The 26,861-nt window shown below is 39.9% G+C and overlaps 1 protein-coding gene across 8 annotated transcripts in view; it reads right to left on the bottom strand.

Annotated features, from left to right (window-relative positions):
* slc4a7 (solute carrier family 4 member 7) overlaps nucleotides 1-26,443 on the bottom strand; it is a 159,187-nt gene extending 132,744 nt beyond the window's left edge. For all 8 annotated transcript variants that reach the window (XM_072575213.1, XM_072575214.1, XM_072575215.1 and 5 more), the window contains exon 1: nucleotides 26,312-26,443. In XM_072575213.1, the coding sequence (XP_072431314.1) occupies nucleotides 26,312-26,356 (45 nt within the window). In that variant the 5' untranslated portion in view covers nucleotides 26,357-26,443. The remainder of the gene's footprint in view (nucleotides 1-26,311) is intronic.
* Nucleotides 26,444-26,861: the final 418 nt, after the last annotated feature.

Genomic DNA, 26,861 nt, shown 5'->3' with positions numbered 1-26,861 from the left:
AATTCAATATGTTTTAGATTCCTGGTTTAGAGAGTGGTGGGCTTTGTGGGAATTGGGGCCAGAGATATTCAAGTGCAGATGATCCTCTGCCTGGCATCTAGATCTAGGCACCACTCAACTCCTGAAATTGTTGTTTTCTACTTGTTGTCCCTTGTCTACCAGAGTGACAATTGAGAAATAGAGTGGTAATAAAGATTCACAAACTCACTTTCACATTTAAGCTTCCAACCTGTTTCACTGATACATTGATCCTATCACTTTCTAGCCTCAGGTAAAGCTCAAAATGGGAAGTTTTAGGTTAGGCAAAGGCTTTCCACAACTTAAGCCCCTCTCATCCAGGGTGGCTTTCAATAAGGATCACATGTTGGCCACCAGAATGTATAGGCCTTTTATACTTAGTAGCACTGCAGGATACAAAACAGAATCAGAAAACAGTAAGTTGTAGGTCAGTGCTCAGCTCATCTTTAGTTATGATGGATCTTCTGTGAAAACAATATGTACTGCATCTTCATCTAGTGCAAACCATTCACTGCAATTCCATTAATCAGATAACAAGATATCAGAGTCACAAAACTGATCTATTTCAAAGAGTCCTCATGCATTGACGTCTGTATGCACAAGAATCTCAACTTATTGTTGGCAACAAAATCATCTATTGTGCTTTAATCAAATGCCCGCATTTAGCTCACACAGGCAGAGAACTGCGAGAACAATATATAAATGAACAACTACACGAAAACAGCAGAACACGTTTTATAGTTGGAAGTATGGAGGTACATACTCATAATTCCCCTTCTGCCCATTTAGTAAATAGCAAATCCAAATTAGAGATGTGAATGAAGAAATGAAGTGGAGAAAATTGCTTTCAAATGGTGCAGAACGTTAGTTTTTAAAACTAGAATTTGTTGATGTTTCATTGCTCCTATTTCTGTACCAGGAAATACAGAAAGCATATGTTTTGATGTACAGTGGCAATTGCTGCCTAACTGGATTTCAATACTGGTAGTTCTCCCATAAAGCATGGTTATTAAATGCAGTTCGTCTCTAACGCAATTTACGAATTGCTGAGTTTTTAAAAACAAAAAGCAAACTCCTGTTTTCATCCCCAGCACTAGGTGTCGTGATGTACGGAGGACTGGACTCCGTGTCAGCACAGTGTGATCACTCGGCTCTTTCTCATGAAGTGCTTCGTGAAAGGTAATTGTGAAATGTTGGTGCTAGTGCAGTTGGAAAAATGACGGGGAAATGTTTCTACAGCCCGAGGACAAGAAGCTGGGCGCAATTTGTTTTTTAAAAAGGTGTTAGAGTTGAGATAAGAGTGAAATTTCATTGGATTTGACCAACAGTAAAAGGATAATGTTCATGATGAATCTGAAACATGGTTTTGTTGTTTGTATTAAGAACTTCTTTTTGTCTTTGTTTAAAAAATGTTTAGAATGTTAAAGAATATCTGCAGAATCATGCGAATTCGTTCCAGTGACTAATCACGATGGTAACCGACTGCAAAATAAAATAGCAGTACGGGGGTTCGGACACGGTCAGTTAGCTGCTCAGGGTGGTCAGAATTAGGAAACTCCTCACATTATGGGTAAGCGAAAGGTGCGTGGCACATTTAGTTTTGGTGCATGTGTGGAAATGTCCTGAGGGGGTGAGTAGGCTGTACAGAAGAGATTCGCGGTTAGTTAGGATCAGATGTTAGCAAGAATGAGGGGGAAATGGGGCAGATTTTCATGAAATGGTATGTACAGTAGCAGAGATAAAGTGAGTGTGAGGTATGAATGAGAAGATGGTGGCACTTTCACTGGTAGAGTGGAGAAGCTCATTCACATTCCTACATTCAGTGCATTCCTTCAGATGGGATCTGCACTTGCCTGGATGGTAATCCTGATCCAGGTTGGCATGATTCCAGTAGAATTGAATCCTTAGTTGGCCTGGGAGAGAAGGACATCCTGACTCTACATCACCCCATCCCTATCAGCAGCATCTCCATGTCCCTGCCCACAAAGAGGCGCACTAATTTTCCACTGTCTACCACTCCAGTGCCATCATCAGGAACGGCACAGGACAGCTCTGATCTGACAGCCCTTGTCTGGGTGCACGTTATCCTATAAAGATAGTGCTGCACCATGGATATTGGTCAATTCTGGGATAACCAGGAAGTAACAACTTGTTTTGGAAATGGCACATGCTATGATGGTGTTGAGATATATGAAGGAGGCATCAAAAGGTGGGGTAGGTAATAAATCAGGTAAAAACAATGACTGCAGATGCTGAAAATCAAATACTGGATTAGTGGTGCTGGAAGAGCACAGCAGTTCAGGCAGCATCCAACGAGCAACGAAATCAACGTTTCGGGCAAAAGCCCTTCATCAGGAATAAATGCTGCCTGAACTGCTGTGCTCTTCCAGCACCACTAATCCAGTAGGTAATAAATCAGGCTAGTTTTGTAAGATAAGGTGATAGACATCTCCGAGCATCATGACGTGAAACCCTTCAAAAAAAGAAAAAAGCCTGACAAAACTGACACTTAGAGAAAGAAATTAAGATTCAGCCCTTAATCTATCAAGGCAGGTTTCATTTTGGGACCTGACTTATTGAATATTACCATTGGATGGAGCCAGAAGACTGGCTAGAATATAGTGCAGCCAGCAGGGAGATGCCAATTACAGTAAACAGTTGAAGATTTTGATGAATTGCACTATACAATGCCATACAACAGTACCTAGACTGTGCTATTGTTTGTTGATTTTTACTGGTTCATCCCATAGGCCCCATTATTTCAATTGCACAATTGTGTATAACATGGTGTTGCACGAGAACGCATCTATGGCATTAACAGAACTACTTGTAGCTTGCTGTAGCTGGTTGCCAGTTATCTGGCCTGATTTAATTATCTAAGTGGTGGTTTTGGTTGCCATTGCTACATTTGGTTTCGTGAGGCGGGCCATAGGTTTGCAATCCTTTTTTTTTGTATGATTCAACGGTACACTGGACAAACCCAATAATTAACAACACTTCATGGAGGATAGAAAATTACATATAAACAATACATAGTCCAAATTTACCATAACAATGGAGGCCTTGCACCAAAGCACACCAGCATTACGTGCAGTAGACTAAACTTGCACTGAGCTGAAAAATGTGTTGCTGGAAAAGCGCAGCAGGTCAGGCAGCATCCAAGGAACAGGAGAATTGGCGTTTCAGGCATAAGCCCTAGCCCGAAACGTAGATTCTTCTGCTCTTTGGATGCTCTGACCTGCTGCACTTTTCCAGAAACACATTTTTCAGCTCTGATCTCCAGCGTCTGCAGTCCTCACTTTCTCCTAAACTTGCACTGACCAAAACAATTTATTTTGCAGGACTTTGCAAAGGTATACACACAGCTTCTCATCCTTAAAGTTAAATTGTCATTGGGAATTGCTATTTAACTTTCAGCTTTGATCTCTGCAGCATACCATGAGACCTTCAGTCAGATAGTGTTGACTCCTCCTACCATTGCTCATTTGAATTTGAAAAAGTACACCTAGAATAGATTCTATAACTTTCTCTGTTATTCAATGGGCTTTGTTTGTAGCAAACAATATCAAAGTTCAGTCCTTTGTTCTTTTGTTGTGTTCATTCGTTGTGTTCATTCATGTGTCATTATTCTACGTATTTCCTTCTCAACTGCCTCAAGCACCTTTTCTTGCACAGAATGGTTAACCTAAATTTGAGGCAAACATTTGTGTCTAGCCATGAAAAATACTGTCAGGCTTTCTTAAAAGTGCCCTAGATTTCAAAGTGCAGAATGCAACGAACTTGTGTGCCCTGGCTTATTGTATGATGCACCAGAACAGGTGCAGCCTGTACAAGAGTCACCAAGATTTACAAAAGTACTTTTATGGCCCACTTCCTCCACCCAGGTCCAAATATCAGTATATGGCTTAAAACTTGTTTTTTGTTTGCATTTCAGACCTATTTTATCATGCAGGAAAGCTAGTACCAAAAAGTTACACTACCAGAAAAATAACCAGTAAATTTAATTTTTTACCAGTTCAAAATGAGATCATAAGGGAAACTATTCAACAACTTAAAACCAACTAGTCCACTTTTCCTATTTCTCAAGAAGACGATTGAAAAAAGTAATAGTATTATAAATAACAGCAATATTGTTCTAATTTATTGGAGGATTTAGACTATTTTATTGGCTGTCATTTCAATCCAGATAAGTAACTTGATTTTACATGTATTATACTAAAAATGGCAATTCAAAGTCTATTTAAATATTAAAACAAAGAGTTGTGGATGCTGGAGATCTGAAACAAAAACAGGAATTGCTGGCAAAACTCCGGTCTGAAAAATGGGGCAAAATTAACTGTTAGAGTCTAGTGACTGGGTGAAGAGTCATCAGACTCGAAACATTAACTCTGCTTTCTCCCCATAAATGCTGAGCTTCACTGCAATTTCTGTTTTTGTTTCTATTCAAAGATTGCCTATAAAATCAGAACTGAATATTAAGTAATTAAAAGGAATAATTTAACAAGTTCTATTGAATAGGCCAAAGGCATACGTAGTTTTAATTTTTATTTCTAGATAAAACAAAATTCCACAATTAAAATGTGACTCAACATAGTGACATTCTAAAAGGAAATAATATTTGAAATCCTAGCCTGAACCAGAGGAGTAAAAGGTGAGACTGGCTTAAAAAGTTCTTTAAAGACTGGTTGACTTGAAAATTGTAATTAACTTTCAATTGTATCAAAACAAATGAAAGCAAACTAGTATCTGAATCATGCATTTGAATCTATAGTTTTCCAAGATTAAAAGTTAGAAATTCAAGGAAAGCAAATTTTGATGGTGTTAGGCAAGAAGTTTCAAAAGTTGTTTGGGGCAGATATTCATAGGTAAAAGGGACGCCTGGCAAGTGGGAAGCCTTAAAAAAAATAATGAGATAACTAAAGTCCAGAGACAGTATGTTCCTGTTTAAGCGAAGGGCAAGGCTAGTAGGTGTAGGCAATGTTGAATGACTAGAGAATGAGGTTTTGATCAAGAATAGGAAGGACGAGTATGTCAGTTATAGACAGCAGGGATTGAGTGAATCCTAGAAGAGAATAAAAGCAGGAGGAGTATACTTAGGAGGGAAGTCAGGGAGGGTAATAACAGGACAATGAAATAGCTTGGGCCAAGTAGGGATAAAGAGAATCCAGAAGAGAGTCTATAAATACATTAAGGACAAAAGAGTAACTAGGGAGGGAATAGGGTACCTTAAAGATCAAAAAGGTCTACCCATGTATGAAACCGCAGGAGATGGGAGATACTAAACTAGTATTTTGCATCAATATTTACTATGGAGAAGGATATGGAATGTAGAGAACTTGGGGAAATAGAGACATCTTGAAAAATGTCCATATTACAGAGCTGGTGGTGGTGGATGTCTTAAAACACAAAAATGTAGATAAATCCCCAGGACCTGATAAAGTGCATCCTAGAACTTTGCAGGAAGCTAGGGAAGTGATTGTCAGGCACCTTGCTGAGATATTTGGATCATCGATAGTCAAAGGTGAGATGCCAGAAGACTCTAGGTCGGCTAACATGGTACCACTATTCAAGAAAGGTGGTGAGGAAAAGCCAGGAACTATTGAACGGTGAGCGTGACATCAGTGGTGGGCAAGTTGTTGGAGTAGATCTAGAGGGACAGGATTTCCAAGTATTTGGAAAGGCAAGGACCAGATCAGGAAAGTCAACATTGCTTTGTGCTTGGGAAATAGTGTCTTATTAATAGTAAGCTGTTCGACAAGATTCTGCAAGGTAGACAAGTTTAATAAAGTCAGATCACATGGAATGCAGGAAGAACAAGTCATTTGGATACAGAACTAATGTAGAAGACAGGGTTGCTTTTCAGACTGGAGGCCTGTGACCAGCTGTGTGCTGCAATGATTGGTGCTGGGTCCAATCGTTTTTGTCACCAAAATTGGTGATATAATGGACAGTGAAGGAGGTTACCTCAGAATACAATGGGATCTTCATCAGATGGGCCGTGGCATGGGAAATGGAGTTTAACTTAGACAAATGTCAAGTACTGCATGTTGGAAAGGCAAATTGGGGCAAGAATTATACACTTAATGACAAGGTCCTGGGAAGGGCTGCTGAACAAAGAGACCTTGGAGTGCAGATTCGAAGTTCCTTGAAAGTGGAGTGCGGCTAGTCAGGATATTGATGGGGGCGTTTGATATGCTTGCCTTTATTGGTCAATGCATAGAGTACAGGAGTTGGGAGGTCATGTAGTGACTGTACAGGACAATGGTTAGGCAGTTTTTGGAATATTGCATTCAACTTTGATCTCCCTGTTACAGCAATGTTGTTGTTAAAAGGGTTCAAAAGATTTACAAGGATGTGAGGATTTAAGCTCGAGGGAAAGGCTGGGTCTGTTTTCTCTGAAGCATAGGAGGCTGAGAAGTGACCTTAGAGATTTATAAAATCATAAGGGACATGAATAGGGAGCATTGCAGAGGTCTTTTCCCCAGCATAGGGGAGTCCAAAACTAGAGGGCACAGGTTGAAGGGGAGAGTGGAAGGATTTTTAAAAAAAAAACTTTTTCCATGCAAAGTTTGGTACATGTATGGAATTAACTGCCAGAGCAAGTGGAGGAGGCTGGTACAATTACAACATTTAAAAGGCAACTGGATTGGTACAGGAATAGGAAGTGTTTTAGATAGATATGGGTCAAGTGCTGGCAAATGGGACTAGATTAGCTTAGGATATCTGGTCAGCATGGACAAATTGGACTGAAGGGTCCATTTCGATGCTATACAGTTCTGACTCTATAAATAAATGTAGGTAACTGTAGGGGTTCTCCATGGTATACCTGCAGACAGAGTTGACCTACTCTGAGGAACTGATGTGGCAGGAGCAAAGGTAGTGGCTTCTTAGTTGTAACAGAAAAGTCAAGTGAAGTAAATAGAGCACTTCCTGAAAAAGGTTCCAGAAAGTTAACCTCTTTATGAGCATATTTTAAAAAGGAGCAGAAGTAGATCATTTAGTCCCTTGAGGCTACTATACCATTCAATAAGATCATTACTGACCTATTTGTGTTTCAAATTCCACATTCATATCTACCACAATAACATTTGATTCTCTTGCCTAAAAAGAATTTCCCGGTCTTAAATATTTAATGACCCTCACTACCATTAGCTGCTGAGACAAACCGTTCCAAAAATATACAATCATCAGAAAAAAAAAAATCATCTGTCCTAAAAGGACAATCCCCAACTTTAAAACAGTTGCCCTTGTTCAGATTGCATCCACAAGAGGATACATCATTTGCAGGTCCACATTATTAAGACTGAAGTGCTTCAAGCAAATGAGCTCTTCTAAACTTAAGTGGAAACACGTTCAACCTTAACTTTTAAGGCAACCCACCTTTTCCAAGTTTCCATTTAGGAAACCTTCTCGGAATAGTCTTCAGGCCTTCTTTCCAGCGAGGAGCAGAGAGCCTTAAGACCATCCTGATGGACAAGTAAAGGGATTAGAGTCAAGATTAGAGTGGTGCTGGAAAAGCATAGCAGGTCAGGCAGCATCTAAGGAACAGCAACAAAACAACATTGCAGGCAGGAGCCCTTCATCAGGAATGAGGTTGGAAGCCTTGAGGGTGAAGGGATAAATGGGACGGGGTGAGGCTGGGGAGAAGGTAGTTGAGAGTGCAGTAGGTGGATGGAGAAAGGGGTAAAAAGTTTGGAAAGGAGGGTGGAGCGGATGGGTGGAAAGGAAGATGGACAGGTAGGACAGGTCATGAAGATGGTGCAGAGCTGGTGCGGGGGGGGGGGGGGGGGGGGGGGGAGGAGAGGAGAGAGAGAGAAAGAGGGGAAAAATGAGGAAACTGGTGAAAGTCTACAGTGATGCCCTGGAGTTGAAGGGGTCCGAGGCAGAAGATGAGGCATTCTTCCACCAGGTGTCGCATGGTGAGGGTGTGGCGGTGGAGGGAGGCCCAAGACCTGCATGTCCTCAGCAGAGCGAATGGGGGACTTGAATGTTCAGCTACGGGGTGGTAGGGTTGATTGGTGCAGGTGTCCCGGAGATGTTCCCTGAAGCACTCTGAGGTGTCCAGTCTCCCCAATGTAAACGGGGCTGCATTGGGAGCAACGGATGCAATAAATGACGTGTGGAATTGCAGGTGCAACTCTGATGGATGTGGAAGACTCCTTTGGGCTGTTGGATGGAGGCAAGGGCGGAGGTGTGGGCACAGGTTTTTCAATTCCTGTGGTGGCAGGGGAAAGTGCCAGGAGGGGAGAAGGGGCTGTTCAGGGGTGTGGACCTGACCAGGTAGTCAGGGAGGGAACAGTCTTTGCAGAAGGCGGATAGGAGTGGGGAGAGAAATACATTCCTGGTGATGGGGTCTGTTTGTAAGGGATTAGACATTTACGGTGAAGAGGAGACACTGGTTTCTGCAGACTGGAAATTTTGAAACCAGTGTAAAGCATCAAATAATCATATATATTTCACAGGGAGGGAATGTACATGGGAGAAAATAAAACAAGTCAAGGTAGGAAGAAATAAATTCCATGTGCCAGGAACAAGCAGAAACAATGGGTCTGCCCCGACAGTCATGAAACTCTGCAGTGAATTAAATATTCAAGAGTCATTTATAATTTAAGAAACATTTAAATAGATTATACCATTGGGAAAGTTTAACCAATTTTGAAACAAGCTTGCCAATATAAATAAAACGTTTCACAATTTAGAGCAACAGAACCAGAACTAACAGAGACAAATAATCAACATTAGAAAATCACTGTCCAATTTAAAACCACAATAATCCAATATGGTAACAGTGAAGCAAACACCAAAGGACATTAACAAAAACTAATATTTTGTAACAAAACGGAATAAAATCTGTAGGGGGAGGTGTTAGTGGTCAGTGGTAACAAGACTGGACTAGTAATTCAGAACCCTCCCGGTAAATGAATTCAAGCCCATGTTCTCAGAACAAAGAGGAGCTACTGAAATCTGAACTCTAAAAATTTGGAATTAAAAGCTAGTCTACAGATAACAATGTAACTACTGTTAAGTTTTGTAAACATCAAAGGAGTTCACTAATGTCCTTCATGGCAGGAAATCTGCTATGCTTACCTGATCTGGTATACATTTGACTTCAGACTTACAGCAATGTGGTTAACTCTTAACTGCCCTCTGAAATAGTCCAGCAAGTCATTGTTGTATCAAGCCATTACATTATACGTTTTTTTTTCGTTCAATGTGGCATCAACAAATATAGTACTGTTGATTGTCAAAGTACTTCTTTTGGCTGTCCTACAGACTAGACAAGCATCAGCCTGACATGTCACACTCGTGGAATTATATCTTACGGCCAAAGTCATGATGTACCGTAGGATAGTGACAACCCACCAGCAGAATCTAATCATATAGTCATAGATAATTGAAGCAAGCTATCCTGGAAGACCCCAATGTGGAGTCTGAACCACAATGTCTCATGGATTCAGGTCAAACATGGGCCAGGAAACCATCTGCTGTTTACTACTTGCTGCTGCCCTTCAGCCAATGAATCGATATTCTTTCAGTACCCAAGGTGTTGCATGTCACTCCACACCAAGGCCTAGAAAATATCCAGGCTTTTTTTGATAAGTGGCAAGTAACATTTGGAGTCACACAAGAATTCATCAGGTCCCAAGAGAGATTCTAACAATTGTCCTTGTCAATCAATAGCATTATCATGTTGAATCCCTATAAAATCAATATCCTGGTAGTTAGTGACAGAAAACTGAAATGAATCAGCCAATATAAACAATGTGGGTAGAACAGCAGATCAGAGGCAAAGAATTCTGCAACAGACAACTTGCCTCCCTGATTCACCAAAGCCTGTCCACCATTTAGGAATGCACAAGGCATTGCCTGATTGGTGCAGTTCCCACAACACAAGTAGCTTAACACCATCCACGACAAAACAGCCTACTTAATTGGTACTCCATCCTGCAACATTCAGTCCCTTCACCACCAACAAATGGTGGCAACATTATGCTACTTCAGTGCACACCAAAGGTCCTTTTGACAGCACCTTCTAAAATTATAAACCTGACACCCTAAAAAGGCAGATGCATAGAAACCACATGCAAATTCCCCTCAAACTTACATTGCCCTGAATTGGAATTTGTATCATCCCTTCACTGTCGTCACTGGGTAAAAAAATCCTTGAATGCCACAATAGCATTGTGTTTCCTTGCACCTTAGAAAGCTGCTGGTTTTCACCTTCCATGGGTAACTAGGGACAGGAAATAAATGCAGGCCCAGCCAGTGATACCAAGAAAATTTTTTTTGTTTTGTTTTTAAAGAAGCTAGACATCATAAATAAGACTAAGGAATAGGAGTAGGCTGTCATCCCCTTGAGCCTGCTGTCATTCAATAGGATCATAGCTGTCTATTTATCACATCTGTTTTCCTGTGTTGCCCCATAAGCATCCATTCTCCAACTGATCAAGAATTTCTCTCAGCATTAAATATATACAAGGACTTTTCTTCCACAGCTCTCTGTGGCAAGGATCTCGAAAGAAACTCAACCTTCAAAAAAAAGTTCCATCTCTTCAGGGTCTTAAATTGATGCCCCTTTATTCTGTATGCTTTGTGGTCCTAGATTCTCAGGATTCACCCTGTCAAGTCACTAAAGAATCCAACATGCTTCAATGAGATCACCTCTCATTGTTCTAAACTCCAAAGAGTAGAGTCCCAAACTATTTAGCCTTTTTTCTGAATATAATCCCTCCACACCAGAGCTCAACCTAGTGAACCTTGTCTGAGCTGACTCCAATTAAATTATATTTTTCCTTAAATAATGGGACAAAACTACACTCAATACTTCAGATGTGGTTTCACCAGCATCTTGATCAGTTTACGACTTCCCTATTCGTATAGTCCAATCACCTTGAAATAATGGCCAACATTCCACTAGCCTTTCTGATTACCTGCTGTACTTGTGTGTTAACTTTGTGTTTCATGCACAATTATGCAAGTGACTTTGTGTTGCAGAGTTTTGCAGTTTTTTGTTCATTTAAAATAATATTCTGTTCTGGTTTCCTCTCTTCCAAAGTGAACAAGTTCACATTTCCTATAGTACATTATATTAAAATGTCATGGTAGCACCTGAAATCTACAACAGAAATATTTTTCTTTTTAGCTAAAATCAGCAATGTGTGTGAGCTGAAATGTACAAAACTCAAAGGCATTGTTTAGCCATCATAGTTTCAACTAAAATTGTGTTGCTAAATTTTCCCCATCTTTAGCCAAGCAAAATTTTATTTCTGGCCCTAAAGAATATAAATTTCAATAAAATAAAAATGCCAATAAATGTTTCGCACTCCGACAACTGTTTGCTTGTGGGTACCTAGCCAATTCCCCAGAGCTCAAGTCTTAAGCTAAATTCTTCATTTTGGTTGGCTTCAGTTAATCTATGCTTTACAGCTGTGGCCTGGAACTTTATTCACTCAGTAAGCTTCCTTTTAAAGACAATCTTCAGCTTTCTCATTTTTACTGTACTGTACATGGACACGATCGTGCAAGTTATTTCCTGTTTTGGTGCTCAACTTAAATGAGGTTTCTACGCTCAGTCTCAATTTTTAAACAAATGATTTAAGGCTAGGCACTGAAAAAAAATTAGAAAATACACCCAAAGCCATTACCAAGACAATAAATGAAAAAAAAAAGTTAAAAATTAAAAAGTTTTCACTCAGCGTTAGTGTCCTTGCATCAGAAAACTATTAATTAAATTGAGTTTGGGTAGAAAACCTAAGGCACTCTTGCACAGCGCTAAGAATGCATCATGATCAAAGATGTCACATTTTCAACAAGTTATGAAACAGAGGTCCTGTTTTCCTTTTCAGGTGACTGCAAAAATACGACAGCACTGTTCCAAGAACTGTAAAGGAATTCTTTTACTAGTCTAGTCAACATTTATTGCTATCACATCATTACAATCCTACACTGACCAAGCTTGTGCAGTATCAAAGAGAGACACAGGAGTTAGGACAAACATGGGACAAGATTCAAATACAAAGAATTAGAGGAGAAATAATTACAATAAATGGTTAGTTTAATTCTTCATCTCCCTCCCCCAAACACAAACATACACAAAAAAGAATGCAATCGCAAATATGGTGACCAAGGTAATTGATGAGGGAAAAGCTGTTGATGTGGTCTTCTTGGACCTTAGTAAAGCCTTTGACAATGTCCTCATGGGAGACCGGTACAAAAAAGGTGAAGTTGCACGGTATGGTATCAGGATGAGCTAGCAAGATCAAAACATAACTGGCTTAGTCAGAAGAGACAAAAGGATAGCGGTGGAAGTTTGCTTTTTGGAATGGAAGATTGTGACTAGTGGTGTTCCACTGGGAGCAGTCCTGGGACCTCTGCAATTCATGGTTTATGTAAACGATCTAGCAGCTGGTTTAATTAGTAAGTTTGCAGATGATACAAAAGATTGGTGGAGTTGCAGACAGTGAAAAGGATTGTCAGAGGATATACCAGGATATAGATCAGTTAGAGGCATGGGCAGAAAAAAAAGTGGCGTTTAATCCAGAAAAATGTGAGGTAATGCATTTTGGAAAGGTCAGGTACAGGTGAAAATTACACAGTGAATGGCAGAACCCTTAGGAGTATTGATATGCAGAGGGATCGGAGTGCACAGGTCCAAAAGATCACCAAGCTAGATAAGGTTGTAAAAAGAACATGGCATGCTTCCCTTCATTGGAAGGGGCATTGAGTATGAGGATAGGCAAGTATTGTTGCAGCTTTATAGAACTTTAGTTAGGCCACACTTGGAATATTGCGTACAATTCTGGTCACCACACTCCCAGAAGGATATGGATGCTTTGGAGAGGGTACAGAAAAGGTTTATCAGGGTGATGCCTGGTATAAGGGGTTTTAGCTATGAAGAAAGGTTGGATAGACTGAGTTTGTTTTCAGCGGAATACAGGAGGTTGACAGGCGACCTGACAGAAGTTTTAAAGATAATGAATGGCATGGATAAAGTGGGAAGTAGGAGGCTTTCCCCCCAGGACACAGGGATCAATTACTAGGTGACATAGGTTCAAGGTGCAGGCAGAGGCAGGGGAGTTTGAGAGACTTGAGTTTTTCCACACAAAAAAAGTGGTAAGTAACTGGCAAGTATTGCCAAAGGAGGGGGTGGAAGCAGACAATAGCAGCATTCAAGCAGCACCTGGATGAATAGATTAACGGATCCTGTAGGTCAAGACAGTTTTGGTATGGAAGGGCAAAATGTGGCCACGCAGGCTTGGAGGGCCGAAGGGCCTGTTCATGTACTGTTCTTTTTTCTATGTAATTTGTCGTGATTTAATTTAATTTCCAGCACCCCAATTATTGGGAAGACTTTTGAAAAGAACAAAGTTATATATGCACATGTAATGGTATGCAAAATGTATTTCACCAACAGGAAGCAAATTTGAACAATTTATAAATTTAAGAGTAGCCAGAATATCCAATCATTACTGTTCACAAAGTTAAACTTTTTTTTACACAAACCACTAAACACAGTGGTAATTCACAGAATCGTTAAGAATCATAGAAATGCACAGCATGGAAACACACCCTTCAGACTAGCTCGTCCATGCCAACTAGATATCCTAAATTAAATCTAGTCCCATTTGCCAGCATTTTGCCCATATCCCTCTGAACCCTTCCTATTCAGTTACCCTTCTAGCTGCCTTTTAAATGTTATAATTATACCAGCCTCCATCACTTCTTCTGACAGCTCATTCCATACACATACCACTTTGCGTCAAAACGCTACCCTATTAGATCTTTTTTTAAATCTTTCTCTTCACATTAAACCTATGCCTTCTAGTTTTGGTCTTGGCCACCCAGAGGAAAAGACCTTAGCTATTCACCCTTTATATACTCATGATTTTTTAAACTTAAGATCACTCATAAAAAGGGAAATAAAAAGGAATCGAGAAGATGGGATCTTACACTATTAACAAAGTACAGTCAGTTCTGCTGCAATGAGTGTTTCATCAACGCGAATTGGCATTAAAGCAATTGAAGAATTTAGACAGTTAGTTGCAGAACACAAACTTTCCATACCTGTTTTGGCTATAAATGCAATTTGTAGAACACGAACTTCCCTAATCTAATTTGGCAATAATGTGATTCCAGTCCCATCAGTTTAAACAGCACAACTATTGAATGATTTTGTTATAACGCAAGATCGCATAAGAACAGAACCATTGTTCTATCAGAACCGCCTGTAATTTTTATTTTTCAGCTCACCAGGTTTCCCTTTCTTCACCTTATCTCCTATAACCACACAATTGCTCCCCCAAATCTACACCATTGCTTCACAGCAGGAAAAGCAGTTCGCTCCAAACATGCATTATCTGCATAATGTAGTTAATCTTAACTATCTATACACTTTGCCTCCCAAGTCACATCTCATTGTTCTCATTCACGTTACATGTTTAACTTTCATTTCTGAATAGTTCAATTTATCTATTCCCTTCAAAAATCATAGAATATTTTGTTCTCCAGATTAAGCAACCCCAAGTCTTTGATCTCTTCCCATTGGTGATACCTCACTTTCATTGCCTGGTTCTAATCACTTCCAATGCAATGCAATTTGGAAGTTTGAATTCTATTTCTGTTTGCAGCTTCAAAAGCATTTAAAAGTAAACACTAATGATGCACCACAAATACCATGATATCCTCCTAGTGAATTCTTGCCAGATTAGGGCCTACTTCAAAACTAATCTTTGCTTTCTCTGGTTTAAATGCAGTAAGACAACTGGAGCTCAATGGCATTGAGATATTTAAACAATTAGCATAATTTTCCAACATATTTGCCCTTGGACAATTAGCTAGTCGAACACCACTGCTATTATGATTTTCTGCCTTACATTTAAAAAGGTGCCTGCCTTCCTACCTCAAGCTAAGGGTTGGCACATGGTGTAAAAAATACTTTAGCCTCTTCAGAACGTTCAAAATAAGTTTTACATAATTGTTTGTTAGACATTGACAAAATTATGACGCTGCAAAGAGGAATGACAAGCAAGAAAATGAGCTCATTATGGAACTTGATGGAGCAACTCAGGATCCAAATTCATGCTAGACTGGTGGCAGACACCTGATGAAGGGCTTTTGCCCGAAACGTCGATTTCGCTGCTCGTTGGATGCTGCCTGAACTGCTGTGCTCTTCCAGCACCACTAATCCAGTATTTACCATATTACAAGGTTAGCTGTTCTCTATAGAGAACATCATTGTATCTTGTCTATTGGGGATCTGTTAGCTCAATTGGTTGGAGGGAAAGCTCGCAATGCAGAGTGTGCTAACAGCATAGGTTCATTTCCCACACTGGTTAAAGTTACCATGAAGAACGATCCTTCTCAACTTCTCCCTAGCCTGAGGTATGGTGACTCAGGTTAAAATACAACCAGTCACCTCTCTCTAATGAGAAAACTGACCTATGGCCTGGTAAGAATGTGGTGACTTTATCTTTATAAATCAGTCAAGGTCAGGAGGCCATAGGATGCCATTTGCCTTAGTAGAACTTCTAACACCACGGTATAAATTTCATATTCTACTGAACAGATTCCTCTTTTCCAAGGGAAGTGACATACATGTTGCAAATAAGACATCTGTAGACACCAAGTGGAGGAATTCAACAATGTCATTAAAATTTCATATTTACAGCCATGGGAAGAGACAGAGGCAGAGTAGACTAATATTGCAACCAGCCTCCAAATATTGTGGCAACTGTGTTTTAGTAAGGGGCTGTAAAAAGCAGGTCCCTTCTGCTATATCCAAGAGGATAGACCAATAAGAAAATAAAGATAGGTCCATTCTATCATGATGTACAATCACAATTTTGGAAAAAAACAAAAATGCTGTTGAAGGTTTTCATCTTATGCTCATCAGGACACATGAAATTTGGCATTCTTGCAAATCAAAAAAAGGACAAAATTTTTACTGCTTTGGAGGGTCCTGGTTGATTTCCAGCTGCATTCACCCCTGCAACAGCTTGACCACTGTCCCCCATGCTTAGATTAAAAATCAGAAAAATAGTAATACCTGGACATATTTATTGTGCTCACAGAAGGGTATGGTCCCAGTGTATGAATATGTGTAGCTTCTAGGAACAGTAAGCAGTACAAATTGTTGTTCCATCTGAATTTTGACTCTCACATCTGTCTGTCAAATGAGTGCAAATGAAAAACTTCAAACACTTTATTCCCCTCTCTACCTTTCATCTCACTGTTGTCCATCTCTGTATTTAGTTAGGTTTTATTATTATTGGAAATAGAAAGAAGCCAGTTTTAAGTATTTAATAGTAAAATTCAAAGGAATACCAAAACAGAACAAAAATGTTAGATCTAACAATGGAAGAATAGATAAAGCATATGAAAATTTTTCTTTAAAATTATAACCAGCAAATATAGTTAACTTATATGAATACAGATTCAGAAAATTGTAGGATGTTTATGTTGTTGTCACGGAACCTTTAGCTATGTATTACTAAATAGGATGCTGACAATCCAAAAGGGCATTCTGCCAAACACGGTTCTGCCATGTAATCCATACACAGCCATAATCACTTTGCTATTGGCAAGCAGTGCTAGCAGTAGAGATGCAGTGACAAAGTGTGTAAAGATGTGGAGGAGCCAGTGTTGGACCAGGGTGGACAAAGTTAAAAAATCACACAACACCATGTTCATCAGGTATAGTTCATCAGGTTTATTTGGACGCACTAGCTTTGAGATCTGCTCCTTCAGTTTGTTCAATATACCATTTCAATTAGGAGACTAATCTTTTGCTATAAATTCTGAGTCTTATAATCCTGCTCCACAGCTACCTGAAGGAGCAGCACTCAAAGCTAGTGCTTCCAAATAAACCGGTGTTGAAATTCTTAACTAAAGCAAGCAAAAAGTTACCCATTGTACCACTTCAAATAAAATATTTATAGGTACAGAGAGTTTGTGCTGATAATAAATGCAGCTTTCAAAAGACTGGTATTTGTGTCATAAAATGCATACAGTTGCAATCTATATAGCTTCCATCCCTCAAACTGAGGTTCCACGCCCTCAGCAGTTCATTGTTTTCAGTAATTAATCCCTCAAGGTCAGCAACAAAATTGTTTCACAACTGAAGTTTAACATGTCTGTTCATTGGCTAGAAGATCTGTAGATCATAATTTCATGATTTATATTCAGAGATTTTTTTTCAGAAAACATTAGGTCAAAAAAGGCACTTACAGATCTGGAATACTTAACGTTGTCAGATCAACACCTGCAACAAACCTTCAACTGAGACAGTTATGCTTAGCAGAATGGAGAAACAAAGATAATTTAATTATACAAGTGCATAATAGATTAACTTCTAACCACTGAAGATAGCTCAAAATGCTAAACACTAAACTTGAGATGCCTTGCTGCTTGCCTCATCACCTTTTTCTTACTACTGAAAAAACAGCACTAAAAATGTCAATATAACCATTAAATTTCTTTGTTCCAGTTAAGAGTCACTATTTTAACAGAAACTCAGTTTGTGCTTTTGATTCTTCCACTGCAATTATTTTTCACATTCCTATTGATAATCTACTGCAGTCTGTTTTAAAGAGAGCCATGTTTTTAATTACCTTGAATGAAGTATGGAACTTAAACATTACTAAAAGGAAACAAGTCAAAGCTTTTTGTCTTGCATCCATTAGGACTCCAGTAGCCATAGTCTTACCAAATCATAGGGCTGCTCTCTCTTTACAGACAGATAACCAGTGGTCATTTAACCTGAGGCAAGGGGAGAGGTTGAGGAGGAAAATCCTTCATGGTAACCTCTGCCAACAAAAGAATTGAATCCATGCTGTCAGCTTTGCAAACCAACCATCCAACTGAGCTAAACCAAACCTTTCCACGAAAGCAAAAAGAACAGACCTTATTTTGTTTGGGGGGGGGGGGGGGGGGGAGGGGAGAAAAGACTAAGAGGGAAAAGAGGGGAAAACAACACCAGTCTATACCAAAGAGAAAAAAAAAGTTTGGGGATTGGATGGGCAGCAGAAACACAGTTAAATGTTAATTTTGTTTTCTAGGCCAGGCAAGTAGACCAGCTGTTGAGAGAGAGAGAGAGAGAGAGGGAGAGAGAGAGCGAGCTGCTGGAAAAGTACAGGTCAGGCAGCATCTGATGAGCAGGGGAAAAAAAAACCCGACATTTCGGGCCGGAGACCTTCATCAGGAATCAGCTGTTGTATTTCCATACCTATGGAAATGTCTCCATTGCATCCTTTTGTTCCCAATGAAAAAGTGTAATCTATGTATGAATTTTTATTTGCCTATATAAAACAAGATCTTATACATTAACATTGTTTCTGTCAGTGGGACAAGACACACCTAAGGATGTTGATGCGGTCTCTGAGATAGTATGTGATTCAGCAAGGCTTTTACTGGATGAGCCTGAGAGATAGCTCTCAACCTTGGCACTAAATTCCCAACTTTGCAGGCTAGGTATATGAACCAGATGGGATTTTACAATAATGGTTTCACACTCACAATAGTCTAGCAACTTTTTTAATTCCAGATTGATTCATTCGAATTTCACCATATGTTATGGGAGTGTTTGAAGCCTCTGACTACTGGATTAGTAAACCAGTGATATGATTGATCTGTCACTGCCATCTCTTAATCATCCACATCATATTGTATCCTCACATCATACTTATCCTACTGCCCTATCAAAACACAAATCTAATGACCTTTCCACATTAAACTACATCTTACATTCATTTTGAAAACTTATCATTTCTAGTTTATTAACAAGTAACCAATTCACTTCACAAAAATTGCTCTTTATGTCAACCATAGATCAAAATTGTACTTCCCTTCCAAAGTAAACTTAAGCAAAAATAAAAAATTTCTTTTCTGGGTACTGCATTTTCCAAAGTGTAAGGCAGCTTTAGAGAAGAGCCAAAAAGTATTTACAAGAATACTACAAGGCAACGATAGACTTCAGGCAAAAGGCGAGGACTGCAGATGCTGGAAATCAGAGTCTAGATTAGAGTGGTGCTATAAAAGCACAGCAGGTCAGGCAGCATCCGAGGAGCAGGAAAAAAAAAAATCGACGTTTCGGGCAAAAGCCCTTCATCAGGAAGCCCTTTCATTCCTGATGAAGGGCTTTTGCCCAAAACGTTGATTTTCCTGCTCCTCGGATGCTGCCTGACCTGCTATGCTTTTCTAGCACCACTCTAATGATAGACTTCAGGCATTTGGATAAATTTGACAGGTTCCTTGAATAAGGGATAACTGAGAGGAGATTTGAGCATCTCTCAGAAATCATGAAAAACCCTGACATAGAAAACAAAGAAAAAAAAACTGTTACTATGAGTAAAAGGGTCCAGAACAAGACAACACCTCAAGTGCTAAAGCTATTCAATGATTTCATACGTGAACAAAACTAGGCCAATTACTCACTCCAAGAAGACACAAAACAAATTATAGCTCAGGCATACACAATAATTTTGTTTCTTATATATGCTATTACATTTCCCTTAACATATTTCTGTATTGTTTTAAACAAGCTCATGAGACATTTTAATCAATTACCTTTTGAGAATCCATACACACTACATTATTTGGATTTCTTTCATCTTACACACTTATTCAAAAAGACTTCTTTCCCCCAAAGAAAGTGTTTTGAGGCAATTAAACACCTTCAAGGTTGAGACTTTAAAGAGTCAGTGGCATAGTATGGTGTCACTGCTGAGTCAAGGGCAGAGGTAGGAAGGATGGCAGAATCTTTTTGCTGAAGTCAGTCAACTGTGTTATTACAATCTAACTGTTCTCCACAATTAGATGTCTTCATTCAATTTTAAATGCAACACATACCTGGGTTATTGGCCCAACATGGCAAGTCACTGAAGACATTCCTTTCCCATAGTAATTTGACTTTTCAATAACCCTATAGTACATCTATGGTGCCATTTCCACCATAATTCTCAAAACCAATGATAGACATTTAGTTTTTAAAATCACAATTACTTTGCATTTGTTTTCAAGGAAGATGGCAAAATTTCCCAGAAATACTACATGACCAAGGGACTTGTGAAACTGACAAATTAAACATAATTGCTATTAGCAAAACATCAAAATCTCATGAACCAGATCAGCATCATCCCAGTGTTAAGAGAGACGGCTGGAGAGATAGTGGACAAAATGGTGGCTAGAATTTTAAAATTCTACAGATTCTGGAAAAGTTCCTACAGCCTTGAAGTTAGTAGACATAACCCCATTATTTAAGAAAGGAGGAAAAATGGAAAATGCTACAGATTGTTAATTTGGAGTCAGTAGTAGGGAAAATGCTAAAATTTATTATAAAAGGATGTAATAACTGGACATTTAGAAAACAATGCAAACTGGACAGCGTTAACATGGATTGATGAAGAGGAAGCCACGTTTGCCAAACTTGAAGCTTTCTGAGGATATTACTTGTAGCTTTAATAAAAGAGCTGATGGATGTGGAGTCTCTGTGGAGTTTCAGAAGACTTTTGATATGTCCCTCACAGGACATTAGTAAATAAAATTAGAGCACACAGGTTGGGAGAAAATATACATTTATTCAACCTGAGGAAGAGAACCTAATACATGGAAGGAAACAATATAAAAACCATAAACCGTAGCACTTTGTCTAATCAGGGAGTTGGCAAGTTCGAACAAGCCAGGATTGTCAAAGAGAATCATAGACAGGTCATCAGTACCTACTAACATCACCCAGTTCACTCACATTTCGTGAAATAATAGGACTCAGGTTTTAAAAATCCCATTCAGCCAAAGATGTGGACAAAGGACAATAGTGAGGTCACTTTTAGACTGTGGACAATTCTGGTCACCATTCTATAGGAAAGATTATTAAATTGGAGAGGGTACAGAAAAGATTTACAAGCATGTTGCTGGAACTGGAAGTTTGAGTTATAGGGAGAGACTGAATAGGCTGGGGCTGTTTTCCCTGGAACAAAGGCAAAGGGGTAACCTTCATAGAGGTTTATAAAATCGAGAGAGAGATATGGATAGGGTGAACAGCCAAGGTCTTTTTTCCTCGAGTGACAGAGTCAAAAACTAGAGAGCATAAGTTTAAACGTGAGGGGAACATTTGAACAGAACTTAAAAGGGTAACTTTTTCACATAGAGGGTAGTGTGTGTATGGAGTGAGCTGCCAGAGGAAGCGGTGGAGGCTGGTACAATTACAACATCTGAAAAGGCATGAATAGGAAGGGTTTGAAGGGAAATGAGCCACATGTTGGGATTTGGAACTGGATCAGATTGGAATGTCTAGTTGGTGCAGACAAGTTGAACTGAGCTCTGTTTCCATGCATTATGACTATGTTAAAACTTAAGCAAGGCAAAATGTATTCTGTCAACATTTTTTTCCTTTGACTCTTTAGAGTGAAGCAGGTATTGAATATACTGTTTCGAGTAGAAACTAAGTTATCTTGGAGTCATTTAAAAAGTAACTTAGAACAGAAATTCTGGAACAAGTAATTCGTTTCCTCAGGGAATGGAATGAACGTGACATTCATTCCAAGGAGCACTGAGTAAGACCAACAGACCAGATGGAGCTCGATATGCAAATTACTCTTTTAATGCCCATAGTTTTTTCTGTCAGTCTATATATTTCAGAATCCTAACAGCATTAAAGGCAGCAATACATGGCTTCACATAATAAAACTTCACAACACTGAATAGACAGTTCAAATGAATTTAAAATTCAGATGACTTCATTAGTTACACATGCTGTTATATCAATTGGTCATCATTGACAGGTTATTTATACGTCAATTTCTACAGATAGTAATCTTTAAAACTTACATTTTAGCCACTTCTAACCAAAAATTCCTGAAATTATTCCTGATGATAAATTAGAATGATTTCTTATTAATTGTAAAACAAATTACCTTGCATTAATTAGATTAGGATTTACTTATAAATCATACTGGTGCTACTGTCATTAATATTGTATTATGGTCTAGGGAAATAAACCACTGGTCTCTTTCTTATGGTTGCAACTGTTCATAATAATAAACATCTGCAAGTACCATGTTTTGATTTTTTTTAATGTATGTAACTATTTCTGGTGCTCAAGCCAATTCCAGTTTCTCTTTGTTTACCTGAAGTCTTACATTAATTGGGGTAGAGACCATCCAGAATGTATCAAATCTGTATAAAACCTTGTTTACTCAGTTCATGCATCGTGACTGATTTTTTTTATTTAAAGTCAAGTTGTGGTCCAGATTTCCCTAAACTGAAATGTCAACACATGTCCAACTAAACGCACCATCACTACCTGATTGGACACCAGAAACACTGTACAATGATTTATATGAATCTGACAGTTTTCTAATAAATAATTCAACTATTGAGAAATAGCTTGCCTTTCAGTTTTGAGCATAAAACTGAAACAGAAAATATATCAGGCAGCTATAAAATTAAAATGCACTTTTCTTTGGATGACATGTCACTTACCCACCAAACTGAGCAAGGGATGACAGCTGAAAAGCAAACAAGTCATGTTTTCCAAATATCCATGCATATTCCAGTGTTCAGGAATTTGTCAAGGAAGGATAAGGAACTTTTCTGTTGAATTTCATTATCTTTCTTGACCACTTGATGCACCCAAATACGTTTGGGGCAATGAAGGATTTTATAATATTTAATCCTTGTAAGAGCATATTTAATGGGTCAACCAATTCAAGCACAGAAGAATTGCAAAAATAGCAGTGATATAATATTCAGGTAATCTGCGTGATGCTAAGTAAAGGATAATCATTGGGAAAGAAAGCCTCCTGTTTTTAAAGTCATGGGTTCCTTTACATCAAGCTGCAAGGACAAACCGGGTCTTCATTTAATCACTTATCTGATTGCTGCACTGCAGTGTCAGCTGAGATTTGCGTGCTCAATTCCTGAAGTGGGAATTGACCCACAACCCTCACTAAGTAGGCTGAACAGTTGCTTATTTCCCTCTTGTAACTTTGACAAAGTAATTGAATAGCCTGAGGCATTGTAATAGATGTCCAAAAGGCTTACACAGCAAAATATTTTTAAAATTTCATGAATGATTGCACCTCAATGTTCACAATAATATTACACAAATCTAAAATCCACTGGACCTCAAAAAGGTTGTAATGTAATTCTAAACCGATTTTGAACTTTTGGTACACGCAACAATATTCCCACCTCGTTTTTAAAATCTCAAGAATACAGGATACAAAAACACTGCTTGCCCAAGACAATATAAAATTGGTAAAATGAACCACAGAATTTGACCCAACAAGTTACCAAGCTAGCCTTAATGTCATATTAATGTTAAATCTGATGTGGGCCAATTAGTTACACTCAACCCAAGACTACAGAGATAATAATCACGTCAGTTACCAACTCACCACTAACTAGTCTTCTCTGGTCAAAATCCATGCCTCAAGTATATAGAAATGCTCCCAAAACAAAGGGGGGGAAAAACAAATTTTTTTTTTTTTTTTTAAGATTACGTTAGTGTGGAAACAGGCCCTTCGGCCCAACAAGTCCACACAGACCCGCCGAAGCACAACCCACCCATACCCCTACATTTACCCCTTATTTAACACTACAGGCAATTTAGCATGGCCAATTCACCTGACCTGCACATCTTTGGACTGTGGGAGGAAACCGGAGTACCCGGAGGAAACCCACGCAGACACGGGGAGAATGTGCAAACTCCACACAGTCAGTTGCCGGAGTCAGGAATTGAACCCGGGTTCAAATATCAATCTGTAAGTCATGGATTCTGTGGCCAATTCTGATACTATCCACAACACACAGATTTAAATTACTTAAAAATTGAGCCTGATGATGACAACCTTCTATAAAATGCTAGGCAGGGAAAACATCTTACAATAAAAAGTCAATTAAAATACAAACAGTTTTTTTGTGAATATGGGTTCTCAAATTTTTTTGTATGGGATAACTTATAAAACAACCATGTATAGGACGATACTTCAGAAAGTCAAGTTATACAAACCAAGTGCACTTTCTATTATAACAACTGACAGGGTTATTCAACAAAATATGACACCAAGACACATAAGGAAATATTAGGTGTGATGATTGAAATCTTAGTCAAAGGTTATAAGGAGTGTCTTAAAGGAGGGAAGAGAGATGGACAAACAGAGACAGAGCTTCTGTCTCAGCAACTGAATAACACTAGAGAAGTTGAGAACATTACCATTGTGAGAAATATAAAGAAAATAACAAAATATCTACACAAGAAAGAAGTGAGTGAAGCATGTGAATTGTAGAGGCAGGTACATTCATGCATCAGAATTTTTTTTACCTCATTTTCTATCTAGCAATATGGAATAGATAGGAGAACCCTCAGAAATGATCTAGGTCTTACAACAATGTACTTTCAAAAGGAATTTAAATATACCATGAGAAAGAGTAAAAACATAAAGGGTGAACTTGTTTCTTGCAGACACTGCCAGTAACAGATTTGAGAACAATAGGTCCTTGACACTGAAAGAGTTAAGACAAAGGCAAGAAAAAGGTGGCAGCCACTGTTCAAACATCAAAGAAAACAAAGACTTGATTTTCAAAAAAGAAAATTTCTTCATGGCATACATCAAATTTTAATGTCTCAGTAAATCCACTAGAACAAGTCTAAGGTGACCAAAGTAAGCGAGAGATGACAAGTACTGCTGCCTCACATTGCCAGGGACCTGGGTTCAATTCCAGCTTTGGGTGACCGTCAGTGGGGTGTTTGCATATTCTCCCTTTCTGCATGGGTTTCCTCCAGGTGCTCCACTTTCCTCACACATTCTAATTAGTGCAGGTTAGTGCATTGTCCATGCTAAACTATGGATAGTGTCCACGGGTGTGCAGGCAAGGTGGATGCAGGACAAATGCAGGATTACAGGGAAACATTAGGGGCTGGCTCTGGAAGGCATGCTCTTTAGAGGATTGGTGCTGACCTGATGGGCCAAATCACCTCTTTCCACACTATAGGGGCTCTATGATAAGCAGAAGTCATCATTGACAGAACAGAACAATAGAGTATAACAGAACTGTGTAAATTTACCATGTCTTAAAATAATAACGACGACAGTACAAACAATATTTCCAAAGGAATCAATGCAAGAAGCAAGCTTACAGGCAACCTTTTGTATTTTAACGCACCAAGGTGCAAAATCCTAAAGATGCTGGTGCTCAGAAAAATTCAGATATTCATACAATCAACTTTTGATGTAAAAATTTCTTGCGGGTAAATACTCTGAGCACGGTATACTGAAAACGGAGATACAAACTAGACGTTGTCGATAAACATTACTCAACCCCTGGTGTGTTGCAGCCCACGGGTTCACCAGATAAAGGAGGACCAACTCAGCATCACCTCCAACAGCAAACGAACCTGACCTGACGCGCGCGCACACACACACACACCCGACTCAGAGGGACCAAAGAAAAGCAAAGGCCGCAGACAAGATCACCGGCTGAAAATACACCTCTTTCCACATCGACAGCAGCACGGTTCACAGGTTCAACATTCCTCTCGTGCGGTGACAAAAATAACGGATCGAAAAACGACGTGTCTTTTGAACAAGCTTGAGAGCGATGACCCGGGGGAGGTGGTGCCGGACTGAACCCACTCATGCCCTCTGCCCTCTCCATCACCGCCTGGATGGATGGACGGACGGAGGTCAGGATACTCGCATGCAGAGTGACAGGGGAGGGACGAGAGACCCTCAGAGACATTGGGGGGGGGGCGGAAATCAATGTCCCCGCTGAGCCTTCCGCTGCCCCCACCCCCCGGCGACGGCGGAAGACACCGAGTGTTTGGATTCAAACCGAGTGAGAGGCGAGCGGGTCGAGTGCGCCCAAACGGTAGGGTCGCCACCGAGCCGATTGCAGCCCGAAAACGGAACTGAGAGCGCTGCTCGGCTACCACCGCTCCACCGCCTAACAGACAATGGGTGGGGGTGGGGGTGGGGGTGGGGGTGGGGGTGGGGGGTGAGGAGGAGGGGGGGGGGGTGAGGAGGAGGGGGGGGTGAGGGGGTGGGGGGTGAGGGGGTGAGGGGGGAAAGAGAGAGAGCCTGACCTCTCCACACACCCACCGCCCCTCCCCATATTAAAACAAAACCAGCCGTGGCCGGAGCCGCTTCACAATCACAACGGCTGACCGTTCCCCCACCGGTCACCGAGAAACCCACATGATGGAGCCTACTCCGGGGAGGTGGGAAACAAAAACCGGCAGCACCATCCTCATCCCCAACACCGGCTCTGCCCGGCCTACCTATCATAGCAGACTCACCATAGTCAGTAAAGGTCTCATCTGCTCCCCGCGGTCCTCCTCCATGATCACCTCGCTTTTTCACCCTCACTCTTTCGGTCGGTTAGCCGAGCCGCCGATGTCACTCCGCCCCCTCCGCCGCGAGCCGTCCTCCTGATTGACAGCCGGCTATCCAATAGGCAGTCAGCCTCTCCGGGTTGATGGTATACTCGACCAATCGCCCAAACGCCCCGTGCCAAGGGGCGTTACTTCCTTGATCCCGCCTTCCCAGTGGTTGACTGCGCTATTGACCAATCACCAACAGATTCGGTCAGATTGACGTGCGTTCGAACCAATTAATTATAGAGCAGTATGATGGACAGGAAAATACACCAATTATCATTCCAGCCGTCCGGATGTCATTCTTCTAGTTGGTGTCAAGGCTGAAGGTTTGAGGTGAATACCGAGAAATGTGTGAGTGACGCTCAATGTCTGATGGATGTTGGGTCCACGTGAATAGTTATAAAATCAATTCTGTTTATTGTTATCTTAATCATAATCTGCCAAACGTGAAATCTGCAACTTTTCGTAC

Source organism: Chiloscyllium punctatum, chromosome 8, assembly GCF_047496795.1.
Source record: "Chiloscyllium punctatum isolate Juve2018m chromosome 8, sChiPun1.3, whole genome shotgun sequence".
NCBI lineage: Eukaryota > Metazoa > Chordata > Chondrichthyes > Orectolobiformes > Hemiscylliidae > Chiloscyllium > Chiloscyllium punctatum.
The sequence above is the reverse complement of the archived record's forward strand: the minus strand, read 5'-3'. Positions and strand labels throughout refer to the sequence as shown.